Source organism: Channa argus, chromosome 5 (genome assembly GCF_033026475.1).
Source record: "Channa argus isolate prfri chromosome 5, Channa argus male v1.0, whole genome shotgun sequence".
In the NCBI taxonomy this organism is placed as follows: Eukaryota; Metazoa; Chordata; class Actinopteri; order Anabantiformes; family Channidae; genus Channa; species Channa argus.
In genome coordinates, this window is record NC_090201.1 from 1,411,429 (window position 1) to 1,431,539 (window position 20,111).

Sequence of the window (20,111 nt, forward strand, 5' to 3'; positions counted from 1 at the left end):
AGGTTTCCTGAGCAAACACATGCACACATAGCGAGACATCAAAGTTATTTCTAGCTGTAATGGATGTGGTTGCCACCAAATCCTCTGTGAGGACTAAATAAAGTGGTGCGGACAGGTTTAACTTTGTTTAACATTCCTTAAAAGAACGTATCGTTTTCAGCTTTCAGTTATCACGCGGATGATAACCATGGATGAGATCCTGCACTAAATAGCACTCAGGGCTTGTTGCATTATCATGTATGTGGTCACATTGCTGTCGTAAATAGCCGGGATATTTGGAGAGACGTGTTATTCTTCTTCACCAAACCTCCTGGAAGATAAGAATAATTGAGCACATGGTTTTTCACACTCATAGGCTTTTCACTTTTAACACACACAGGCTAAAGTTCATCTCTTTATGCCGTTGCTGTCTAAATATACTAATATAATCCCCATAGAGAATGTCATGACAGGGGCCATGGAGAGGTTTCAGGAGTGTGTTGTGAAGCCTAGTGTAACAGCACTACAGTTTAAAGTTGTCTAACCTTTAAATGCTCCAGAATATTCTGGTACCATGTGAAGTGCACATGGTGCAGTGGTGGAAAGGGAAGATACGAGATGATCGATCCATCGAAACCTGCTGAGCTGTATAAGACCAAAGCATGTGTCCTCACAGGATTTGACCGGTTATCCTGAGAATTCTGCGACAAACAGTTCTGCTTCATGTGGACTTCCTGCTGTGCTGCTTGTTATGTACCAAGGGTTCAAAATTACCAGTAGCAACATGACCAGTACTAGTGCTACTAGCTTTTAGTAAAGATGAGAAGTGGTTAAGTGCTGTATTAATCCGTGCTGGGGACATTCAGGACACAGTGATGTGTGACAACCTGCTGTACCTCCTGAGCCATAGACAGCTGTAATATTACAGCATCTAATCACTGGAGGAGACAGTACACAACTGTCTCCATATGGGTTGTCATAGTATATAGTAACAAACAAAACATATCAAACTGTAACTGAGAAATGTGATTTGGAAAATCTTTTAGATTGATGACAGCAACATGTTTCAAAAGGTTGGGACAGTTCAGGGTCTCCTTTGTTGCAAATGTTCTTCTTATAGAGCACTATTACTCAGAGCTTTGCATTCACCCATTCACACACACAGACACACTGATGATGGTGCCTCCCATGAAAGGTGCTCACCTGACCCATCAGGAGTCAGGAGGGGTTCAGTGTCTTGCCCAAGGACACTTCAACATGTAGAAGGGACTGGGAGTCAAACGACCCTTATCCCCTGAGCTACCCATAATGCTCTGACCAAGGACCCCATTTTGTGACCCATTGAGGTCAGAATCGAAAAACACGACAATCATTAGTTCATCTCCATTCATTGATGGTTAAGAAACTGCGCTTGCAGTTTGCACTTGGGTCCCACCAGTCTGCATCTATGTAACCCTAAACCCGCCTGTCTCCAAACCAGATTTGCAAACAAGCCAAGTCTGACTTCATCTACCACAGCTTAAAGCTTTCGAAAAGATTGTCTTCTGGGTCCAGTCTGTAAGAACAACAGGGTGTGTGTGTGTTTTCTTCTGGGCCTAACTGTGCTGCTTCTCAGCCGTCTCCCTGTGCACAGCTTCCCCTGGTCTCTTGATAGAAATCTTTTGCTATCTTAAATCTCTCTTCAACTAAGAATTTGTGTTTCTCAAAAATAGACCGTTTGTTTCCACCTTGCATTGGATCACTTTACTCCTTAGTACTGTATAATGTGGCTGTCCCCTGGGACCCGTCAGGATTTCTCTTTTTCCCTCCTCAGATGATGTATTGGAAACAGTGCTGGCCACCAGAGCCCTGTGGCGGAAGGAGAAGGCGACTTTCTGCACCACTGGCAATGTGCAAACATTGGAACCAGTCCCGTCCATCCCTGGGTTTAACAGAGAGCTGGGCCCAGAGGATGGGGTGGACTCGAATTGCCCCTGCAAATATCCTCCCTACAACGATGACAACAGATGTCTTTCAGTTACGGGCAAGAATTGGGGACAGTTAAAAAGCTGTCTGCATAACATGGGTTACAGCGTCAAAAAAGAAAAATATTAATGCTTGTCAGTAAAATAAATGTGTGTGTTGCAGCTCTGCAGAGGCTTCATATAACTATGATCTGTGCTGTGAGCGCTGGTTCTTGTGGCGTTTTCTGAGTTGAATAACCTCACAGGTAGAAAGCTGCGGGAGGCTTCTCATACATACTGCAAACCTCAGATCAGTTTTTTCCTCCTCCTACTCCCTGTGGGAAGGTGTTTAAAGCATGCACTTCATTCAAAGTCCCAGTGGCAGAAACTTTGAAAGTTGAAGAAGCCATTTGAGCAAAAGAGTGAAACATACACAGGCAACATGGGACAAAAATGTTCATGTCTCGTTCTTACTTCCACGTACGTTTCTCAGACCTTTCCATGTGGTTCCCTGTGGAATGCATGAAATTCAGGGGTGATCTTCAAATCTGGATGTCTGCCACACAGTCGTGCAGATACACAAATACCATAATCCATTCATCCAGCTCTATCAGCGCATCCAGCTAATCGGCCATTCACTGCGATGCATGATAAGGGAACGCGGCAGCTTGATTAAGATGAGCAACAACAAAGCGAGGATCCACTGACTCAGTGTGAGCCGCGTCATAAATCAACAGCGCCTGTTTACCAGCTGCGGTGCTGTTTGACTGATAAAGATTTAAAGGTTTGCAACTGTCTATTTTATTTCACACAAACGAGTGTAACAAGCAAAACATCACTAAGCTGTTGCCAAGAGCTGATATATTTAAATTTGACTTGGGATTTACAACGCAGTCACTGTCCAAAGTTGATACACTGGCCTGCCAAACTGCACTGCAGGACACATTCTGTGGGGGTAATGTGTGCAGCATCAACATGACTCAACACAATTCTGCATTTAGTCCAACTTTTTCCCACAACTGCACATGCAACTGATTTACAAATGCATGTCCTGTGCTCTTAAAAGGAAACCAGTGGTAATCGTTAGCAAACAGCAACGCTAAACCAAACAGTCCCAACACTTTGCAGCAGGAAGAGACCCACCGACTCAACCCGTGTTGGCTTTAGCTCATTCTTTCTTGCACACTTCAGCTTAGAGAAGAAGGTTAGGCAGACTTTGTTGGATACTCATGGCACCGTTTACCGTATCTGAATGCACCAGCTTCATGTCTGAATGAGCATCTGCTAGGTCAGATGAACGAGCCTAAACTGCATGCAGTCACAGTCCCTTATGGGTTCACCAGAGGTTTATTACTGTATGCAAAAATGGTTTTGAAACATTTATATGAAGACGAGTAAAATGATTTCCCAATAGAAACGGTAAAATTAAAATGAAAACTATGTCAGACCTGATAGTCAATCTGGTTCCGACCACTGGCAACAGAGGGAAGCATGAGCACACAGTAAGCAGCAGACCCTAACCCACTAAAAGCAATCAAAAGGGACAATCAGCTCCAGTCAATGCAATAAACTGTAAATCACATTCAGTGAGCTTGATGTGTTGATAGCTTAGCCTATGTGATTCTTCTCAAGCTTTGAAGGAATTTATTGCTGCACTCAATTTGATATTCTGAACTGTCTGGCCATCAGTTATTGTGCCGAAAATGCAAAGAGCAGCAGAGAGCTTTAGTGAAGGAGACGTGTCGACCAACAAACGCACCCTCACATCATTTCACTCACACAGTTGTCTTTCTGCAGATGTGGACGAGTGTGTGGCCAGCACCCACAGCTGTCTGGCCACTGAACGCTGTGTGAACACCGTGGGTTCATTTGTATGCGAGCTGCAGGTCACTTGTCCTGCAGGCTACCAGCTGAGGAGCGGCATTTGTGAGGGTGAGTACATTGTTACTGAAGTATTTCATTAGGCCAATTTAACCAGAAGTCCTTTCCAGAACCACTAAAGTAGCTAGTGGAAAGCTGAGGATGTCTTCTTTAATGTGCTGTGCAGGACTTTTAGCTTCTTTTTAGAAGGACAATAACAAAAGAACAATAACAAAAACACATGCAAATGTACATTAACGCTTTTAAACTTCCTTCTGACTTCACTATATTTAAATATTTCTCTGCTTCTAGCTGAAGTACTCCTATAGAGGATATCACCTGGAGGAGTTTTTTTTTTTTTTTTTCAAATGATGTCATCTGGAGGAGCTCTGGAAAAGCAGGTTGACCATGATTACAAACTCTACAGTGTGAGCAACAAGATGACATAATCTGAAATGAAGGTTCCTCCAAGTGATGTCTTCTGGAGGCATTTTGCAGCTAGAAGTAGAGACAAATTTTGATATAGCGAAGTCAAAGTTTAATGGCATTTATGTACATGTACTACCCAAAGTAGAACCTAAAGAAGCAAGTTCAAAATCAGTGACCTTTAAACTATCCAACCACTGACTGATACACAAACGTCATCAGGCAGCATCGGCATCATTAAAAGATTTTGCGGGAGTCTGGGTTAAATGGGATATGTGCATGTTTGATTATCTGATTAACTGATTATCTTTGCAGCAGTAGAGACCTGAAATGGTTTGGTTATGCATAAAGTTATGTTCCAAAATAATCCTTAGAATTTTATTTGTGGCTAACTTGGAGGAGCCCACGGTTACCATGGTAACTGCAGGTGTCATTGTAATGCTACAGGTCCCATTGTTGAGCAGCTACTTTGTGAGAAGAGCAACTGGTCTGCTTTGAATTGTTGTGTAACATTGGCAAAGATGTGTTTTCAAGCAAAACCACAACATTTTTACTTAAGCTAACCATGTTTCCTTCGTGCCTAAAACCAGCCAAACCCAATGTGTGCACAGTTGTAATCCAGCATTTTTGCCAGTTTAGAAAAGCCTCCATTATGGCGCCTGGCCCCAGAGAAGTGCAATTGCAGCACATGCCCAGTGCCATGGGTGCCATCTTTACAACAAACTTTTCTGTTTGTCGCATAAGAAGGTATATGAGCGACAAATGACTAATTTGGTCCAAGGACTTTGGGTTAGTGAACTGCTTACTAACTTATTGGCCTTGGATTAGCAGATCCTGACATTAACAAACACTGCTAGAAAGAGAGAATATAACACAACATCAACGGTCTGATAAAAGTGAGCATTGTAGCTTTGAGGCCAGATGTGACTCCGGATTAATGTTGAGAAATTATAGTCATGGGTCATAGAAAAGCAAACGTGAGAGTGCACAAGCTCTCACATGAGAGTTAAACTGTTTTCAAACATGCACCAGAAGCGTGAACGTATGCTGATGCTAACCGGAGAACTAAAACTGCAAAAGTTAGTTGACTCGGACATTAACTGATAAGAAGTCTGTGTAAAGCTCGAATGAGCACATGCGTGAACAGACCAGATCACTGTCCGACGACTCCGCAGTGAGAAAGTCAGCTCTTGATAATACTAATTTCAATGTCGAGCTAAACGTTTGTCTACTATTAATGGAATTTCTAATAATGCTGGGCCCATTAGATTGATTGACAGCATATTCATGGCAGTAGTTGCAGCATTCATGTAGTAAGATTGCAAACACTGCTTTACCGTCAGTGTATTTCCACTTCATAACACAACCGGGCACAGAGACATGTGTTTGTGTCGTAGTGTGATACTCAGTGTTTCCAGTTTCTAAGCTACAGTACTTAGAAACGATCCAGCAACCAACAGCACACCAGTCTGTCATCTCTGACTCAAACTGACACGCTGTAATAGAGACTGCAGGCACTGGCGCAGGCTATTCTGGTCCTAATGTTTGCCATCAAACCCCCTTTATGGCTCTAATTGTGCTGCTGCAAACTCCAAATAATTTGTCCCAAAGAGTCCATGTAGAATAAAATAAGGCCTGAATGGACGAGTGCGGTTTAGTTCGACGTGAATAGGTACTGAGGCTATTGGAGCGTTCTGCCATGATTATTATGGCAGTCAGTTGTTTTCAGAGAGACTCTAACAGAAGCAGGAAATGTTGAGACACCCCATTTCCACCCTCACTCCCTTTTCAAATTAATACAATCAACCTCTGTTTCACACAAATCTAAACAAATCCTCCGAGCAATGTGTGGAAATCAAATAAGCAGTTAAACGATCTTTAGAACCATTTTCAAACTGAGATTCTGATCTTTCTTTCTTTCTTTTTTTCTTTTTTTTTTTGTGAATTGTATGTCTGTGGTCATTACTCAGCTCAGTCAGCAAGTCTCCATTAAGATTTATGCTAATGTTTTTTTGGCCCAGCAGTGATGTTTGTGCTTCGGGCAGATGCCCAGGTTCAGTATGTGACAAGATAATCACCCCGATTGCGTTGTAGAAAGGCGGCATTGTGCGGGTGGTGCAGCACTTTGAAGATCTGTGACTCGTGTCATCAGCACTTGGCACCAGGGAGGACTAATCAATGTGGCTGGATAATGAAGGTAATATTTAGTCGACCAGCCAACAGAGGAAAAACTAATTAGCTGCATGAAAGAAAGGAGTGCTCTCCACCGTGACGTCGCCTATCTAGCCCTCTGATGATGATCGGTGGAGAAAAACTCAAATTAAGACCTTCCGCCTGTTTACCACGAGACCAGTCTCAGTGGATGGAACGTGAACTCCGGAGAGACAGGGGCTCGCAGCACAAAAGCTAAATCTTTATATTCCATCCACTGCTCATGGGATTCAATCACTGTCATTTAAGACAGTGTTCAACTTCCGTTAATTGCTGACTTGGAATAAGTGATTTTTTTTTTTTTTTTTTTTTTTAATGGGAGGGGGATTTATTCTGAGGTCAAACATTAACAGAGTGGAAGTTTGAGTTCCTGGGATTCTGTCCTTGTGTCACAGTGCCACCTACTGTAATGTTAACAAACTGGGAGCTGGAGCTGTGAGCAGCTGGAAACTCTTTATAATTCAACGAATTTGTCAAGTGGACTCACGACTTTAATGTTTTTTTTTTTCTGTTCTTTCTTTCCAGACATTGACGAGTGTGCGCTGCAAACCCACAACTGCCGTGTGGGCTTGGTGTGTGAGAACACAGTGGGCTCGTTCCTGTGTAATCTCAAACACAAGTGCATCAGCGGCTTCACAGAGGATGCTCATGGCAACTGTATTGGTAAGAGGGTGCAATGGAAACCAAGGGGTCTTCGTCTCACTGTCTTACCATGTCCAGATACATCTGTTAGAAGGGCTTCAGGGTGAATCCGGGTTTGCACGTACAGTAGATGCGGAAGAAACAAGTTGTGAACTGCCTCCTAAGGGAAATATCTGCAAACACTTTCCCACTGTAACGTGATTTTCACATCGTCATTCGATACAATGATATTATTGATGACTACTGGCATATTAATTCTAGCCACTGACTGTCTTAGCGGTGTGGTTAGCATTGCCACCTCACAGCTTGAAGGTCATTTCTGGTTCTGCTGGCTGAAAGGAGGCTTCTCTGTGTGAGTTCCCATGTTTTCCTGTTGCTTGTCTCTGGCAGTCTGGTTTCCTCCTACAGTCCAGAAACCTGCAGTTTGGATAAGTGGAGGCTCTGTGGAGGATTGTTAATGATTGTTTGTCTCTGATTTTCATTTGAATGTTGCATATTGTTTGACTCAGTTACTGGTTGTGAAAATGTAGTTCATGAATATTGAAGTTATATATATTTTATGTTATATTTTCATGCCAAAAATGACATCCAATCTGCCAAAAACGTTGTCAAAAAAGACTGACTTCTTTGACCTCAACATCTGTTTTGTTGTTGTTGTAATTAAATTTGTATTGAGTTTAACACACAGGCAACAGCAACTTCACAATTCACAGAAATATTTGCCACAGCCGCCCCAACCTCCGCACCCCCTTCAAAGAAATAAGTAAAGAAATAAAAATAAAATAAATCATAAAAAAATAATAAAAAATAAGTAGTTAGTGTACAGATATTTTGTAGCCGTGCCAAGACCACGTCCTCATCTTGGAATGAGGGAATAAATTTGGTACTTTTTACATTATGTTCACCCATTGGTGCCTGATACCATCAAAGTCTCCAATATGTAGTACTTCAGCTATTACAGTTACAGAGAGCAAACAGTCATTAGACTTATTGTCTGCCAGCAGACGATTGCACATATGTTACAGATGGGTCCCTGAGAGCGGAACGCTTCCATCAGCTTTCTATAAATCTTACAGCTTGTGTGTTTTAAAATGGTTTTAGGAGTTTTCCACATTAAACTTTCTTCCCCAGTTCTGCAAATGCACCTAAACACTACTTGACATTCCTGCGACTGTGTTTGTTTCCTCCAACCATCCATGACCATATTCCACACATTGATTGATTTTATAGTTTTTAATCCATTTCATGGACACTGCTCCCTGAGTGTTGGAACTGCTATACACTGAGACTCCACGATCACTGTAAACAAGCCAACACGTGACAACACAGCTCCGTAATTGTCGCGTTCAAATTACTCGGAGGAAATCGGCATAGTAGATAGATACGTCACTCAGGATTAAACCTGCTAACAATTACTCTTCTCTTGAAGTCCACATTCTCAGCCGTCTTGAGGCTTGATGCTCTTTGTGTGTGTGTTTCTGTAGACATAAATGAGTGCAGCAGCCTGAGTGAGCCGTGCATCTCAGGATTTAACTGTATCAACACAGTGGGCTCCTACACATGCCAAAAGAAAATCAGAAAGTGCAGCCATGGATATCACTCCAGCCCTGATGGAGCCAAGTGTGTCGGTGAGATTTAGCTCTTTACGCATTAAGCTTGCAACTTCGTAAAATTAAATAAGGGACAGTCAGAAATACATTGTAATATTTGAATCAATGCAAAGTCAGTCATGATTCTGCTTTCAATAGGTATTTATATTTATTACACATAGTTATATATTTTTAGTTATGTTCTGTAATTGCTTGTTGCTTTGGTGTGAAGGAGCAAAAACAGACGAGTTATATAAAAATGTTTTAAATCTCATCCCAGTATCACAGTGACATAAATAAACCGTGTAATATATGTCATATAAAAAGGGCAGCACAGTGGTGGAGTGGTTAGCACTGCTAGGTCCCCCGTTGGAATCCTCTGGCACACATTGGGTATTTCTGTTTCGAGTTTGCATGTTGTCCTTGTGTTTGTGTGGGTTTCCTCTGCATACTCCGGTTTCCTCCCTCAGTCCAAAGACGTCCATGTTAGGTGAACTGTTTAAAAAAAGAAAATGTGTGTTAACAAGCATCTTAAATTGAACTTCTCCGGTAAAGTTCAAGCTTCTCAAAATTGTACTTATGCACAGTACATAAGTAAATGTAATTAGGCACCTACCAGCTCTGGCAAGATATATTAATAACCACTCGGGAGGGTATTCTTTAGGTCATTTGAAGTATTCTTGCAGACTCAGTATCACTACATTCTGACTGTAAAAGGACTAGTGTCCGGATTTGTGCGAAACCACTTGATCAGGACATTATGTGTCTGTACAGTATTTGTACTGTATCTAGTGGTGTTGGTAGGAGTTTGTGTTTCGGATCAGGACACAGTCAGCCGAGTTGTTTGTGGTTTTTATCTTTCTCTCTGTCGATCTAGACATTGATGAATGTCAGATGGGGACGCACCACTGTGCTGTGGGCCAGATCTGTCACAACCTCCCTGGCAGCTACCGCTGTGACTGTCAGACGGGCTACCAGTATGACGCCCTCCGCAAAGTCTGCACCGGTACGTATCGCAGTGTCAGCTCTGTGAAATGGTGATGAGGAGATTAGAGATTTAGTTGTTCAAACAGTTTTTTGAAGGCAGAACTGCCCTGGAGGGAGAGAACACCTCACATCTTTAGTTACTCTTCAAATCCGGAGTGTTGTCACATTTCACATATTAATACCATAAACAGTGAGGACTGTGGAAAACAGTCATATGCTCCAAACAATTTGATTTAAAAGAAATAATGGGGGATCAAGGTTAACAGCCTTTAATTGACTTTTCATTTTTACATTTTTACATTCAGACTTTCTCGGACCCACTTGTCCAAACCAGAGAAACTAAGATAAATGGACTCAAAGCAATTCACAGGCTGCACCACCTTCCACCACGACAGTTTGATTTTCCTACAAACAAAAATGATGCAATCAGAATCATTTGAAAGATTCAATTCAACTCTCATTCACATTCTTCACACATCAGCTTTGAAAAAACGTGTGCATATGGCAAAGAAGAAGAACAGACAAATAGTGTTAGGCTGAAGAAGACTGGCAGACAGATACTAATTCTGAGTGTGCAATCTGTTATTTACCAGTGTGGGTCCTCGTGCATGACCTTGATTAAACTAGAGTCTACCTGATTTTTTCTGGACTCCCTTTATTGTTGAGCAGAGATTATAACCGTGACCTAGCCACCATCTGACTTTCCTAAAATAGAATGCAACTGCAGCATGAAATAACAAGTTCTCACAGAGTTTAATTTATTCCTGCAGCAGTCACTGCACAGGTTAAGTTAGAATTGGGAGAAGCGAACGAGGAGATGCAGATGTTCCTTGACGCGACAACACCTGCATCTCTGGGAGAGGCAGTCGACCAGAGTGTGGAGGAGGAAGAGAAAGTGTGGATTTGTGCTCCGAAATCCACCAAGATAGTACAGACAGGTTCATAAAGTAAATACTAAAAGTAAAACTGTAAGTACTTTCCTAAAAAAACAAGTAGAAGTACAACTGTTTGTTAGTTAAGTTGGAATAATAAATATATGAATATAAAACTAAATATAACATTTCACTGAGAAAACCGATTATTATAACAGTAATAGTGTTAGAACTCTCAATGAAATAAATGTAAACGTCTGGTCCAGATTTTAAGAGATAGTTAAGAAAAAAAGATCCAAAGATCTGTGTTACTATAAAGGTGGAGCTGATTTTACTCATAATAATACTTCACAGTGGATGTGATGCTGTTTAAAAAATCTGCATCTGCAAAATAACTGAAGACAAATATTATATAAGTACAAGATTTCGTACGAATTGTTTTGTAGTAAATGTAATATAGAATTGGAATACTCTAGTATAGTACAAGTACCTCAAAGTTTTAGTGAAGTGCATTACTTGACTAAAGGCAGGGAAATTGCAGGGTTTATATTAACTAGAGTTTATATGAGATTATTTATAAAAGTGTTGCAGATACATTTTCTTTCAAATGGGTAACTTTAGTAGCGTGGAGGGTTTTCTGTGCTCCGTACATGAGCAGCAGTCAAACAGCAACGGTTTCATTCCTCCCAACATGCTAAAGTTAGTGATCAGCTCTTTTGTGCCTATTCATAGTCTGGGACACACTCACAGTTATGAACCATCTCTGCAGAGACTGTTAGCATTGGCTGAATATTAATAGTTTGTTCTTACACGGGAAAAGAATTAGGGATTGTAATTTCCTGCTTCAGTGACATTTTAATGTAAAAACTAAACAAATGCCAACTAAATGTCAGGCCTATTCCTAAACAGATGTAAGTATGAATAAGAAAAATTAGCCAAAAAGGTGAAAAAGGTGACTTTCAAATCATTTGGTACATGTCTGAATGAGAACTGACGTTGAGTCCATAGTCGCCTGGAGGCATCTGTCCGCTGCCTAATAGCTTCTACTCCTGCTCTGACAGATGTAAATGAGTGCTGGCGCTATCCAGGCAGGCTGTGTGCCCAGACCTGCGAAAACACCCCAGGCTCCTACCACTGCTCATGCACAGCTGGCTTCTCTCTAGCCATTGATGGCAAGAACTGTGAAGGTAAGCTAGATGTTTTTGTTTAACACCTTTAACACATCCACGATCTCAATCCACCTTGCTCAGACAAGACGGCTCAATTTTCCTTGCAGAACGGAAACGTAGAGTGAAGCCTCAAAATGCAGGCTTTGCACAGACTTTGGAGATTATATATATATATATATATATATATATATATATATATTGATATAAAACTGTTTATTTGTCCCTTTTAAGTCTTTTGTTATCAGTTTAAACGTTTTCTGGTGGAATTTAATTTAGTCTCTATCTCTGGGAAGCGGAGGCATCAGATGGCTGCATACACAAGTGTTTACAGGTTCAGGTGCTGTCATTCATAAGTCAATTGAAGATGTGGTTGAACTTCAAAAAGCGAAGCTGACCCGGAGCAGAATGCACATCACACTCAGCTTGTCCCAGCTGTTACTGAGGGAACTTAATTGAGTTGTGTATACTTCTGTGCACAAATCTAAAAGGTGAAGCTTTGTATTTATCTGGGTTTATTCCAAAACCTGATCTGGTTTTTAAATTTGTACTTTTCAGATTGATTTTTTTCCACGTCCTGGAAAAATGTCTTTCTGGAGTAATCGCTTTAATAACAAATAGCATTAGAAGGTTTTAATTCTTAAGATTGTTTTTCTTTTTATTCTTATCTTAGTTTTAATTTACAAACCCTCTCAAAGTCAAATACCAAGTTCTTTTACCTCAATTTTCCTTCTTACACTGACATTTCTGTACATGGTGCTGTTAAAAATTAGTGTATATATAACAAAAGACTAGTGGTATTTTATATTTTTCATTATTGCTATTGTTCAATTACACAGAAAGACCAATATTATATTTGTCTCTAGCTGCTACATTGAGCCACATGGTTGCATTAGGTGACATGGTTCAATTAAAGACAGATTAATGGCATCATGATCCTACAAATGCTCAATGAAGCACAAAATGTGTATTAATCCACTGATCCATGGCTTAAAATATTGTGTGTGTGTGTGTGTGTCTACAGTATATAGCCTTGGACTTCATGGAGTGAATTCTAACATTCCTTTTTCCTCGTCTGTGTTTAGATGTAAATGAATGTGACAGAAACCCTTGCGGCCAGGAGTGCGCCAACATCTATGGCTCATATCAGTGCTACTGCCGCCAAGGCTACTACCTGAAAGAGGACGGACACACCTGTGAAGGTATTTTCTTTCGCAGTTACCGAAACAAAGCTCATTTGAGAACAGCTGAGGAAATACACTACACTACCTCAAATACACATTGAAAGGATGATATATTTGTTGCGCAGTTGCTAACAGGTGGGGCAAACTTTAAGAAGCCTGCCTCAGTGGAATTCAGTGTGCTGCATCATCGTCAAATCAGCAAAGTTTATTTACAGTTGAAAAATCACAGAATTGCCTCATGGGGCTTTACAATCTGTACAAGAGCAACGGCCCCCTGTCCTACAACCTCAGAGTAGATAAGAAAAAACTCCCCCCAAAAACCCTTTAATGGAAAAAAAATTCTTTGGAGTCAGCAACAGGGGAGACATCCTTCTCTCGCGACAGACGGGTGCAACAGAGGGAAGAGGAGAGCAAGAGAGGCACACTCAGCCTGATGGATACGTTGAGACTGAAACCAAGCCATCAGCCATGCATTGTAACTGGCACAAGCCCTGAATAATCTGGTGCTGCTGAGCCACTGAGTAAAAGTTAAGGCATATAAATAGGTTTAAATTCCTCTGCAGTTTCCGACTGTCTGGTGTCAGCAGGGAGGTGTTTCCCTTCAGTGGCCCCGTCCTCTGTCAGGGCCCTGCAGCCTGCTGACTTTGCCTGGACCCAGAGGCCCAGAGAGTGCAGAGCTTCGGTGCAACATTAGGTTTAAGGAGATCAGATAAATGAGCATTCTGAACTAAGAGCTCCACCTGATAGCATATTTGAAAGGTGCCCATGTTTTTTACTTTTGAAGAAAGTTTCAGACCTAATCATGCAGATACTAATGAAGACCAATAAACCCTCTTGCTGCACTCCTTGCATATAATCTAACATGTGATATATGCAATGAAATATCCATGTGTGACACATTTAAATGAGCCTTTACCATCAGTTGTTGTGGTCGACTTTTCTCTGTATTTTGTTATTGAAGCTGCACAATAATGGAATTAATGATGAAATTACTGTCGTATCAAAAACAAACTCTAGACTCAGTTTTCCATTAAAATAATGCCACAGCGGAATGAAATGTCAGTGCCAGTGTAATAGCTGTAAAACTACAAGTCTTGTCATCGTCTTAAAAATAATTTAATACGGGCTGTCAATGATTGTGTACATCTCAGACCATCACACAGGGGGACAGGCAGTATGATGCCCAGATGTATTTACAGTGAATGTTCCTCAGCAGCGTAAAATCTATGGTGTTAAGCGTTGAAAGTATTAACAGGCAGAGTTTTCATTAATAAACAAGAGCAAAAAGTCCACTGGTCTTTGTTGTAGCTTACCGACGCTGAAACGGGTCTGAATGCAGCACGACTCTCAGCAGTAACCGATTGGATTTGGTCACTGAGTGACAGTGTGTGCGCTTGTGTATCTAACAGATATTGACGAGTGCTCGCAGAGCATCGGGAACCTCTGTTCCTTCAAGTGTGTTAACGTACCAGGCAGCTACCAGTGTGCCTGTCCTCCTCATGGATACGTCCTGTCTTCCAATGGACGCACCTGTAAAGGTGAGGCCTTTAAAATGGGAACATTAACAGCAAAGCAGTTTCAGGTTCAGTTTTGATTCCTATCATTTAACGTATTTTTCTCATTTCACAGCTGAATTTATTGACATTCATCTTAAGTTCTTATAAAGATAATAAAAAAACTACACTAAATGGAAACTTGGTGGCTACACCTGCAAAGAGAGGCACTGACAGTGTTCAGCTCCTTTTATGCTTCTTGTGTGTCAAAATTTGTACTTGAGTTACTAGCTTTTGAAAAAGCTTTAAGTCATATCCCATTATGTCCATCATTAGTGGACACACATAAGAAAATGCTGGAAACCAGGGGTGGTACCTGCTGTAGAACTTTCAGAGTAAAGAAAGCTGAAAAAAAAATCACTGTCATTATATATAGATACATTTTTATTTTTGTAAATTTAGGGTGGTTTCAAGTGTTTGGTCATGTTAGAATTTTGTAGCAGTTGCAACAAAGTGGATTATTCCTGCAAACTGTTTATTATTATTTGTTTATGACTATTTTTGTAAAGGTTTCCAAATTTGTGATTGTCTGGCTCCACCCCTGCTGGACAGGGCTCGGCGTGGTCACTCTGACCGCTCTGTGACCGCGTGCAGTAGCTCCATATGCATCATCTTTGTTGTGTACGTGATGGTCTGCGCTGATCTGGCTTTTGTGGACGCAGCCACCGTTTGAACAAACAGAAACCAGTTAGCCTGTGTGGGTCTATGAGTTTCCCCAAATTGTACGATAACACATTAACCTGTTTAACTGGTGAAACCCAGACTGTTCAAAACACAGGAAAACACACCTAAACACAGCAAACCATGCACCGTGGGTTCAGACACCTCTCAACACTGTCCACCACATTAAACACCACCAGGTGGTATTAATGTTGTGGCCAATTCCTGTATTAAAACAAAGTGACCTCAACCTTCTCGTCTCTCTCTCTTAACAAGTGAGACAAGGTACTTTAATGAAACCCTTTCACTTAAATTCAAGCTAACCGAATTCAGCAGGTTTATAATTACAGATGTGTCCCTCTTTGGTGTTCTGTCCCTTCTTTTGTGCTATTTTTCAGATATTGATGAGTGCACCACTGGCACCCACAACTGCTCCCATGGACACACATGCTACAACCTGCAGGGAAGCTACAGATGTCTTTCCTTTAACTGCCCTCACAATTACAAGAAGGTGTCAGACACGTGAGTCACGTCCTAAAATGTTTTAATGTTTCACTTTTCCCACCTGATCACTTCACACTGATCACAAGGTTTTTGCAGAGCGAAGCATAAGGACCTGATAGCAAATATGATCTTGGACAATAAAAACTTGACTTACTGCCTCTTTAAGGATCAACCTGGATTCGTTTTTCTTTTGAGAGCTTTTACCTTAGTTCAGCTCGGTGCTTCCCAGGGCCGTCTCTGCAGCTCTCCCCGCTTTGTCCTCCGCTGGACAGAAACAGCACACACGCTGTCTCCGGACGGGAGGCATCTTATCAATACTATGAAGAGACTAAGAATGAACCTCAGCGTGACGTGCCCTGGCTCTGCACGGGCAAACATTTTTCATCCATGAGGACACTTGGCGGCCATGGACAAGGCGGCTAAGATTAAAATGCTTTAGTGCCACTCTGTGATTCACTGCAACAAGTTTCCAAGACACACAGTAAATTCTGACTGATGACTCTGGCTGAGTCCTGTCAGTAAGGGGCAGTTGGGGGAATACCAATGCTGATAGGACTAATAATTTAACATTTTGTACAAGCATAGAATTAGACGCTTGAAGTCATACATATTTATCCAGCTCCTTCCTTTTTTTGATTTATGGGCAGCATGACAACATCCTAATTTATCTGCTAACACACTGTACATCTGCAATGGATAATTGTCTGATTGAGGAGATAATCAAATACAAACAAGCAAGAAATGAGGATGAAAAACTTGCCATTGATTAACCCGTTGAAGTGAATAGAATTATAAATATGCTGTATTGTCTCTGAAAACTAGCTTTCTTATGTTGCACACTGCAAAATAACGAATGCAGTTGTTCATATTATTGGTATCAGCTTTCCTCTGTCTTTTGTATATTAAAATACCTTTCTTCTTCTTCTCATGACATAATCTGGAGGAGTTATCCAGTTCAGATGATTTCATCTGCTTGCTCATACATTTGGATGCTTTCCCTAAGTTTGAAATGGCAAGAAATTCAAACAAAGTTTATTGTTTAATGCACATTCAAGTTGTGCAGACGTTTCTTCAGAAATTACAGGGATGCAAACTTTTGCACTGATAGACTGCATTATTTTTCTATAACCTTTTTTATACACTCCACCATTTTTGTTACTTCTAAAAACATTTGTTCAAGCTTAAGGTCCCTGTTAGCTTTAGGGTCAAGTTGGTATCTCCTCATATGCCATTTTATTGTAATGGGGCGCATGGTGTTGTCTTTTCTTCTGGCCTGGCTCTAATTTGCATTTACCAAAGCAGTTCCAAAAGAAACCTGAAGTAAAAGTGTGGTACAAGGCAGCAAAAATCCAAGTTAAGGAGAAACAGTAGTGCTATGAAAAGAAATGTGTCCATTTTGTCAGATGCAAGTGCAGGAGAGAAAAGATACAAAGTTTCTTTTTTTTTTGCATAGAAAGTCGCAGAAGAGTTGTGTTTTCAACAGTTTTTTGAATGTTAGAGGATTGAGGCTGCTCAGCGTGCAGAGTTTGGAAGCTCGTTCCACCATCATGGGACCAATGAGTCAAAGAGTTTTGCTTGAGATCTATTATATGGTGCATGAGACAGAAGATATGGTCGGTCAAGCTCAGTTTGCTGTGAATGATGACCCACAGATTTCTGGCAGAATTTGATCCATAATTTTACACGTGATCTGGACATTATTCAGCGGACGGTAGTCAGTCCTTATCAGGGTGATCATTGTGGTTCAGTGATGACCTACTACCGTCCTGCGCAATGGTGCATCTGAACATTGCTGTCATGATTCCAAAAAATAAATGCGGAGCCACAGCCTTCTTAGGTCTAAGCAAACAATCAAAGTGGTTAAGTTTAGGCACAAAAACATCTGGATCATGTTTAGGAAAGATTGTGTTGGAAAACCATCTTTAATGTTCTAGTAGAAATTCTTTCAATACAGCAGAAGTATCAGGCCTCTGAGCTTTGTCTCACTCGTAAATCTCTTTCTCTGTGGGTTTCGACTAATTTTCAGACGCTGTGAGCGGCTCAGCTGTCCCATCAACTCCTTGGACTGCCAGAGCTCGCCAGTGCGGATCACATACTACCAGCTCAGCTTCCAGACCAACATAATCATTCCAGCCCAGATCTTTCGAATTGGACCGTCCCCGGCCTACTCTGGTGACCACATCGTCGTTGGCATCACCAAGGGCAACGAGGAGGGCTACTTCAGCACTCGCAAGCTGAATAGCTTCACAGGTGCTGTCTACTTGACAAGACACGTTCACGAGCCCAAAGACTTTGTAATAGACGTGGAGATGAAGTTGCTGAGGCAGGGGACCTTCACATCGTTCCTTGCCAGGATCTACGTCTTCATCACATCTAGCACTATGTAACACCAAATAGAGACTACAAATTTCACATGGTGCTACAGTTTTTTTAACGCCTCACCACAATGAAACCTATAGAAAACCTTGTAAAATTGTTGCCAAACACAGGCAGGCTTCTTGCTGCGTTTATATGACAATCATACTTCCTGAGAAACCTTGTATTTCTATGCACCGGAGAATTTTTTCAGCCTGGCTTTGCGAAACGCAACCTTGCTTGCATGTACCACTGTTGTTCTAGGGTCCATTGAAGCGGTTTGTTCATACAGATGGTGGCACAGTTGACTGCACAAATGAGGGTTGGTGGTTTGTGCTCTGCTCTACTCATTGACACTCACACACTTTGAACTCCCTATGTAAAGGTTAATTTGGATAAGAATTACAAAACCCAGTGTTCATGCCGCTTGCCACCGTCCAGGAAGTGACCAAGTCCAACATGTAATTACATATATTGATAAGTTATATTGTTAGGGAAATAATTAGAATGGAGTGTACAAAAATACATGTGAATGACTGATGAGTTGCCAAAATACTATTCGTTCTTTTCTTTCCTTTAGTTAATAGCAAACATAAACCTATTTTCATTTATTTGACTTTTACGGAGAAAAATTCAAATTTAACTGTTATATTAATCAGCGCTGTGGCCATAACTTCCATGTCTTCCCTCTCATATTAAATCCCAAAATAATAAACAAAGAAACTTTATTAGATTGTTTTGCTTCTTGTATATTTTGATATTGCCACAAATTTAGTTTCGTACTTTTCTCAATTGGTGTCTACATATGCCCAGACCAGGCCAAGTTAGTTGCTCCGGTATAATAAAGAATATTAATAGAATAAATTATAAAATAGTAATTTTAAACAATTTTGTATTTGTTTTACAATTCAACATTATAATTCAAATCTTTATATTTTTGTATTTTTACACTCCATTTTAAAAATGTTATTAACACCTTTTTTTAAATTAACTTTTCTTCAAAACATAAAACTTACATTCAGTTTTGTGCCTCCACAGTCACAACTCATTTTTTTTCAACATAGGTAGAAAGGAGTAGCTGATCATTCAAATATTACATTTTCTTCTACAGTTTATTCACCAGTTGGTATAAATCCCTTTTAATGCAATTGGATGAAATCTGACTCAAATCAGAGTTTTTGCAAATCACACTAGAAATTTTGTGTCTTCATTATGATGTAATGGTCCTGTTATATTCTCTTCTTTATTACTGGATATGTTACTGTGTTGTAATTATCTCAGGGTTAAAAAAAATCTTGTATACACCAGCCACAGTCTGCTGTTATAGCTCCAGACTGTCCTGGTACAGCATGTACAGTTTCAGCTGCCACATGATATTTATATCTATAAACCAATCAACAACTGATGATCAAAGTATTATTTCTCAATAAAACTACTAATTCCATGTTTTTCAGCTTCACAGTTTTTTTTTTTTTTTTTATGTTTTACTAATTACATGTTGTCAGCCATGTACTGTGTGAACAGTGAGCCAACAGCTCCATCTACTGGTGAACGAATGAAGAGAGCGGGGCCTCATTTTTTAAACAACTACTTTATTAGAATATGACAGCATTTTAATTTTAGTGCATTGCAGTAAGCCCAAGCACTTCTTATCTTAACTGTTTTATCACCTGTTCCACTGCTCCACCAGGAACATTTACTATGTGTTACACCCTCCACAATTCCCTCCCGGAAAGTTGTGTGTGCTTTGCTACCTCAGCCTATTAATACATTCTAACAGATAGCGTTTCAAATGGAAAGTAGGGACAGTGAATCACTCCCAGGTCACCACATAAATATCCACCATAGACTGTTGATGCCTTAAACGCTATTTACACGGTTTACTACACATGGTTTTGGACTAAAGATATTTAATAACAAATTTATGGACAAAGCAACAAAATGAGTAAATAGTAAAAGTAAAAGTTTTCTTTCCAACACATGTCCCTGCATTTTGAGTTCGAGTGTGTGTGTGTAGAAAACGCCAAATGCATTTAAAAGTATTCAATAAGGTTGGTAACTATGTACATCCTTTTAATAGCCCCCAGCACACTATGTTCTTTTATTCATATCTTCCATCCATCCCTAGGCTTTAATATAAACCTAAAATACCTCAGTCTTTGACATTGGTACAAATTAGA

At 40.5% G+C, this 20,111-nt stretch overlaps 1 protein-coding gene across 3 annotated transcripts in view; it reads left to right on the forward strand.

Annotated features, from left to right (window-relative positions):
* Positions 1-19,379, forward strand: part of fbln2 (fibulin 2) — a 73,573-nt gene extending 54,194 nt beyond the window's left edge. For 2 of the 3 annotated variants that reach the window (XM_067505231.1, XM_067505230.1), the window contains exons 9-17: positions 3,720-3,854; positions 6,945-7,082; positions 8,546-8,689; positions 9,528-9,656; positions 11,571-11,696; positions 12,761-12,877; positions 14,269-14,397; positions 15,471-15,594; positions 17,603-19,379. In XM_067505231.1, the coding sequence (XP_067361332.1) occupies positions 3,720-3,854; positions 6,945-7,082; positions 8,546-8,689; positions 9,528-9,656; positions 11,571-11,696; positions 12,761-12,877; positions 14,269-14,397; positions 15,471-15,594; positions 17,603-17,963 (1,403 nt within the window). In that variant the 3' untranslated portion in view covers positions 17,964-19,379. The remainder of the gene's footprint in view (positions 1-3,719; positions 3,855-6,944; positions 7,083-8,545; positions 8,690-9,527; positions 9,657-11,570; positions 11,697-12,760; positions 12,878-14,268; positions 14,398-15,470; positions 15,595-17,602) is intronic. The other variant, XM_067505232.1, reaches the window with a different exon arrangement.
* The last annotated feature ends 732 nt before the right edge of the window (positions 19,380-20,111 follow it).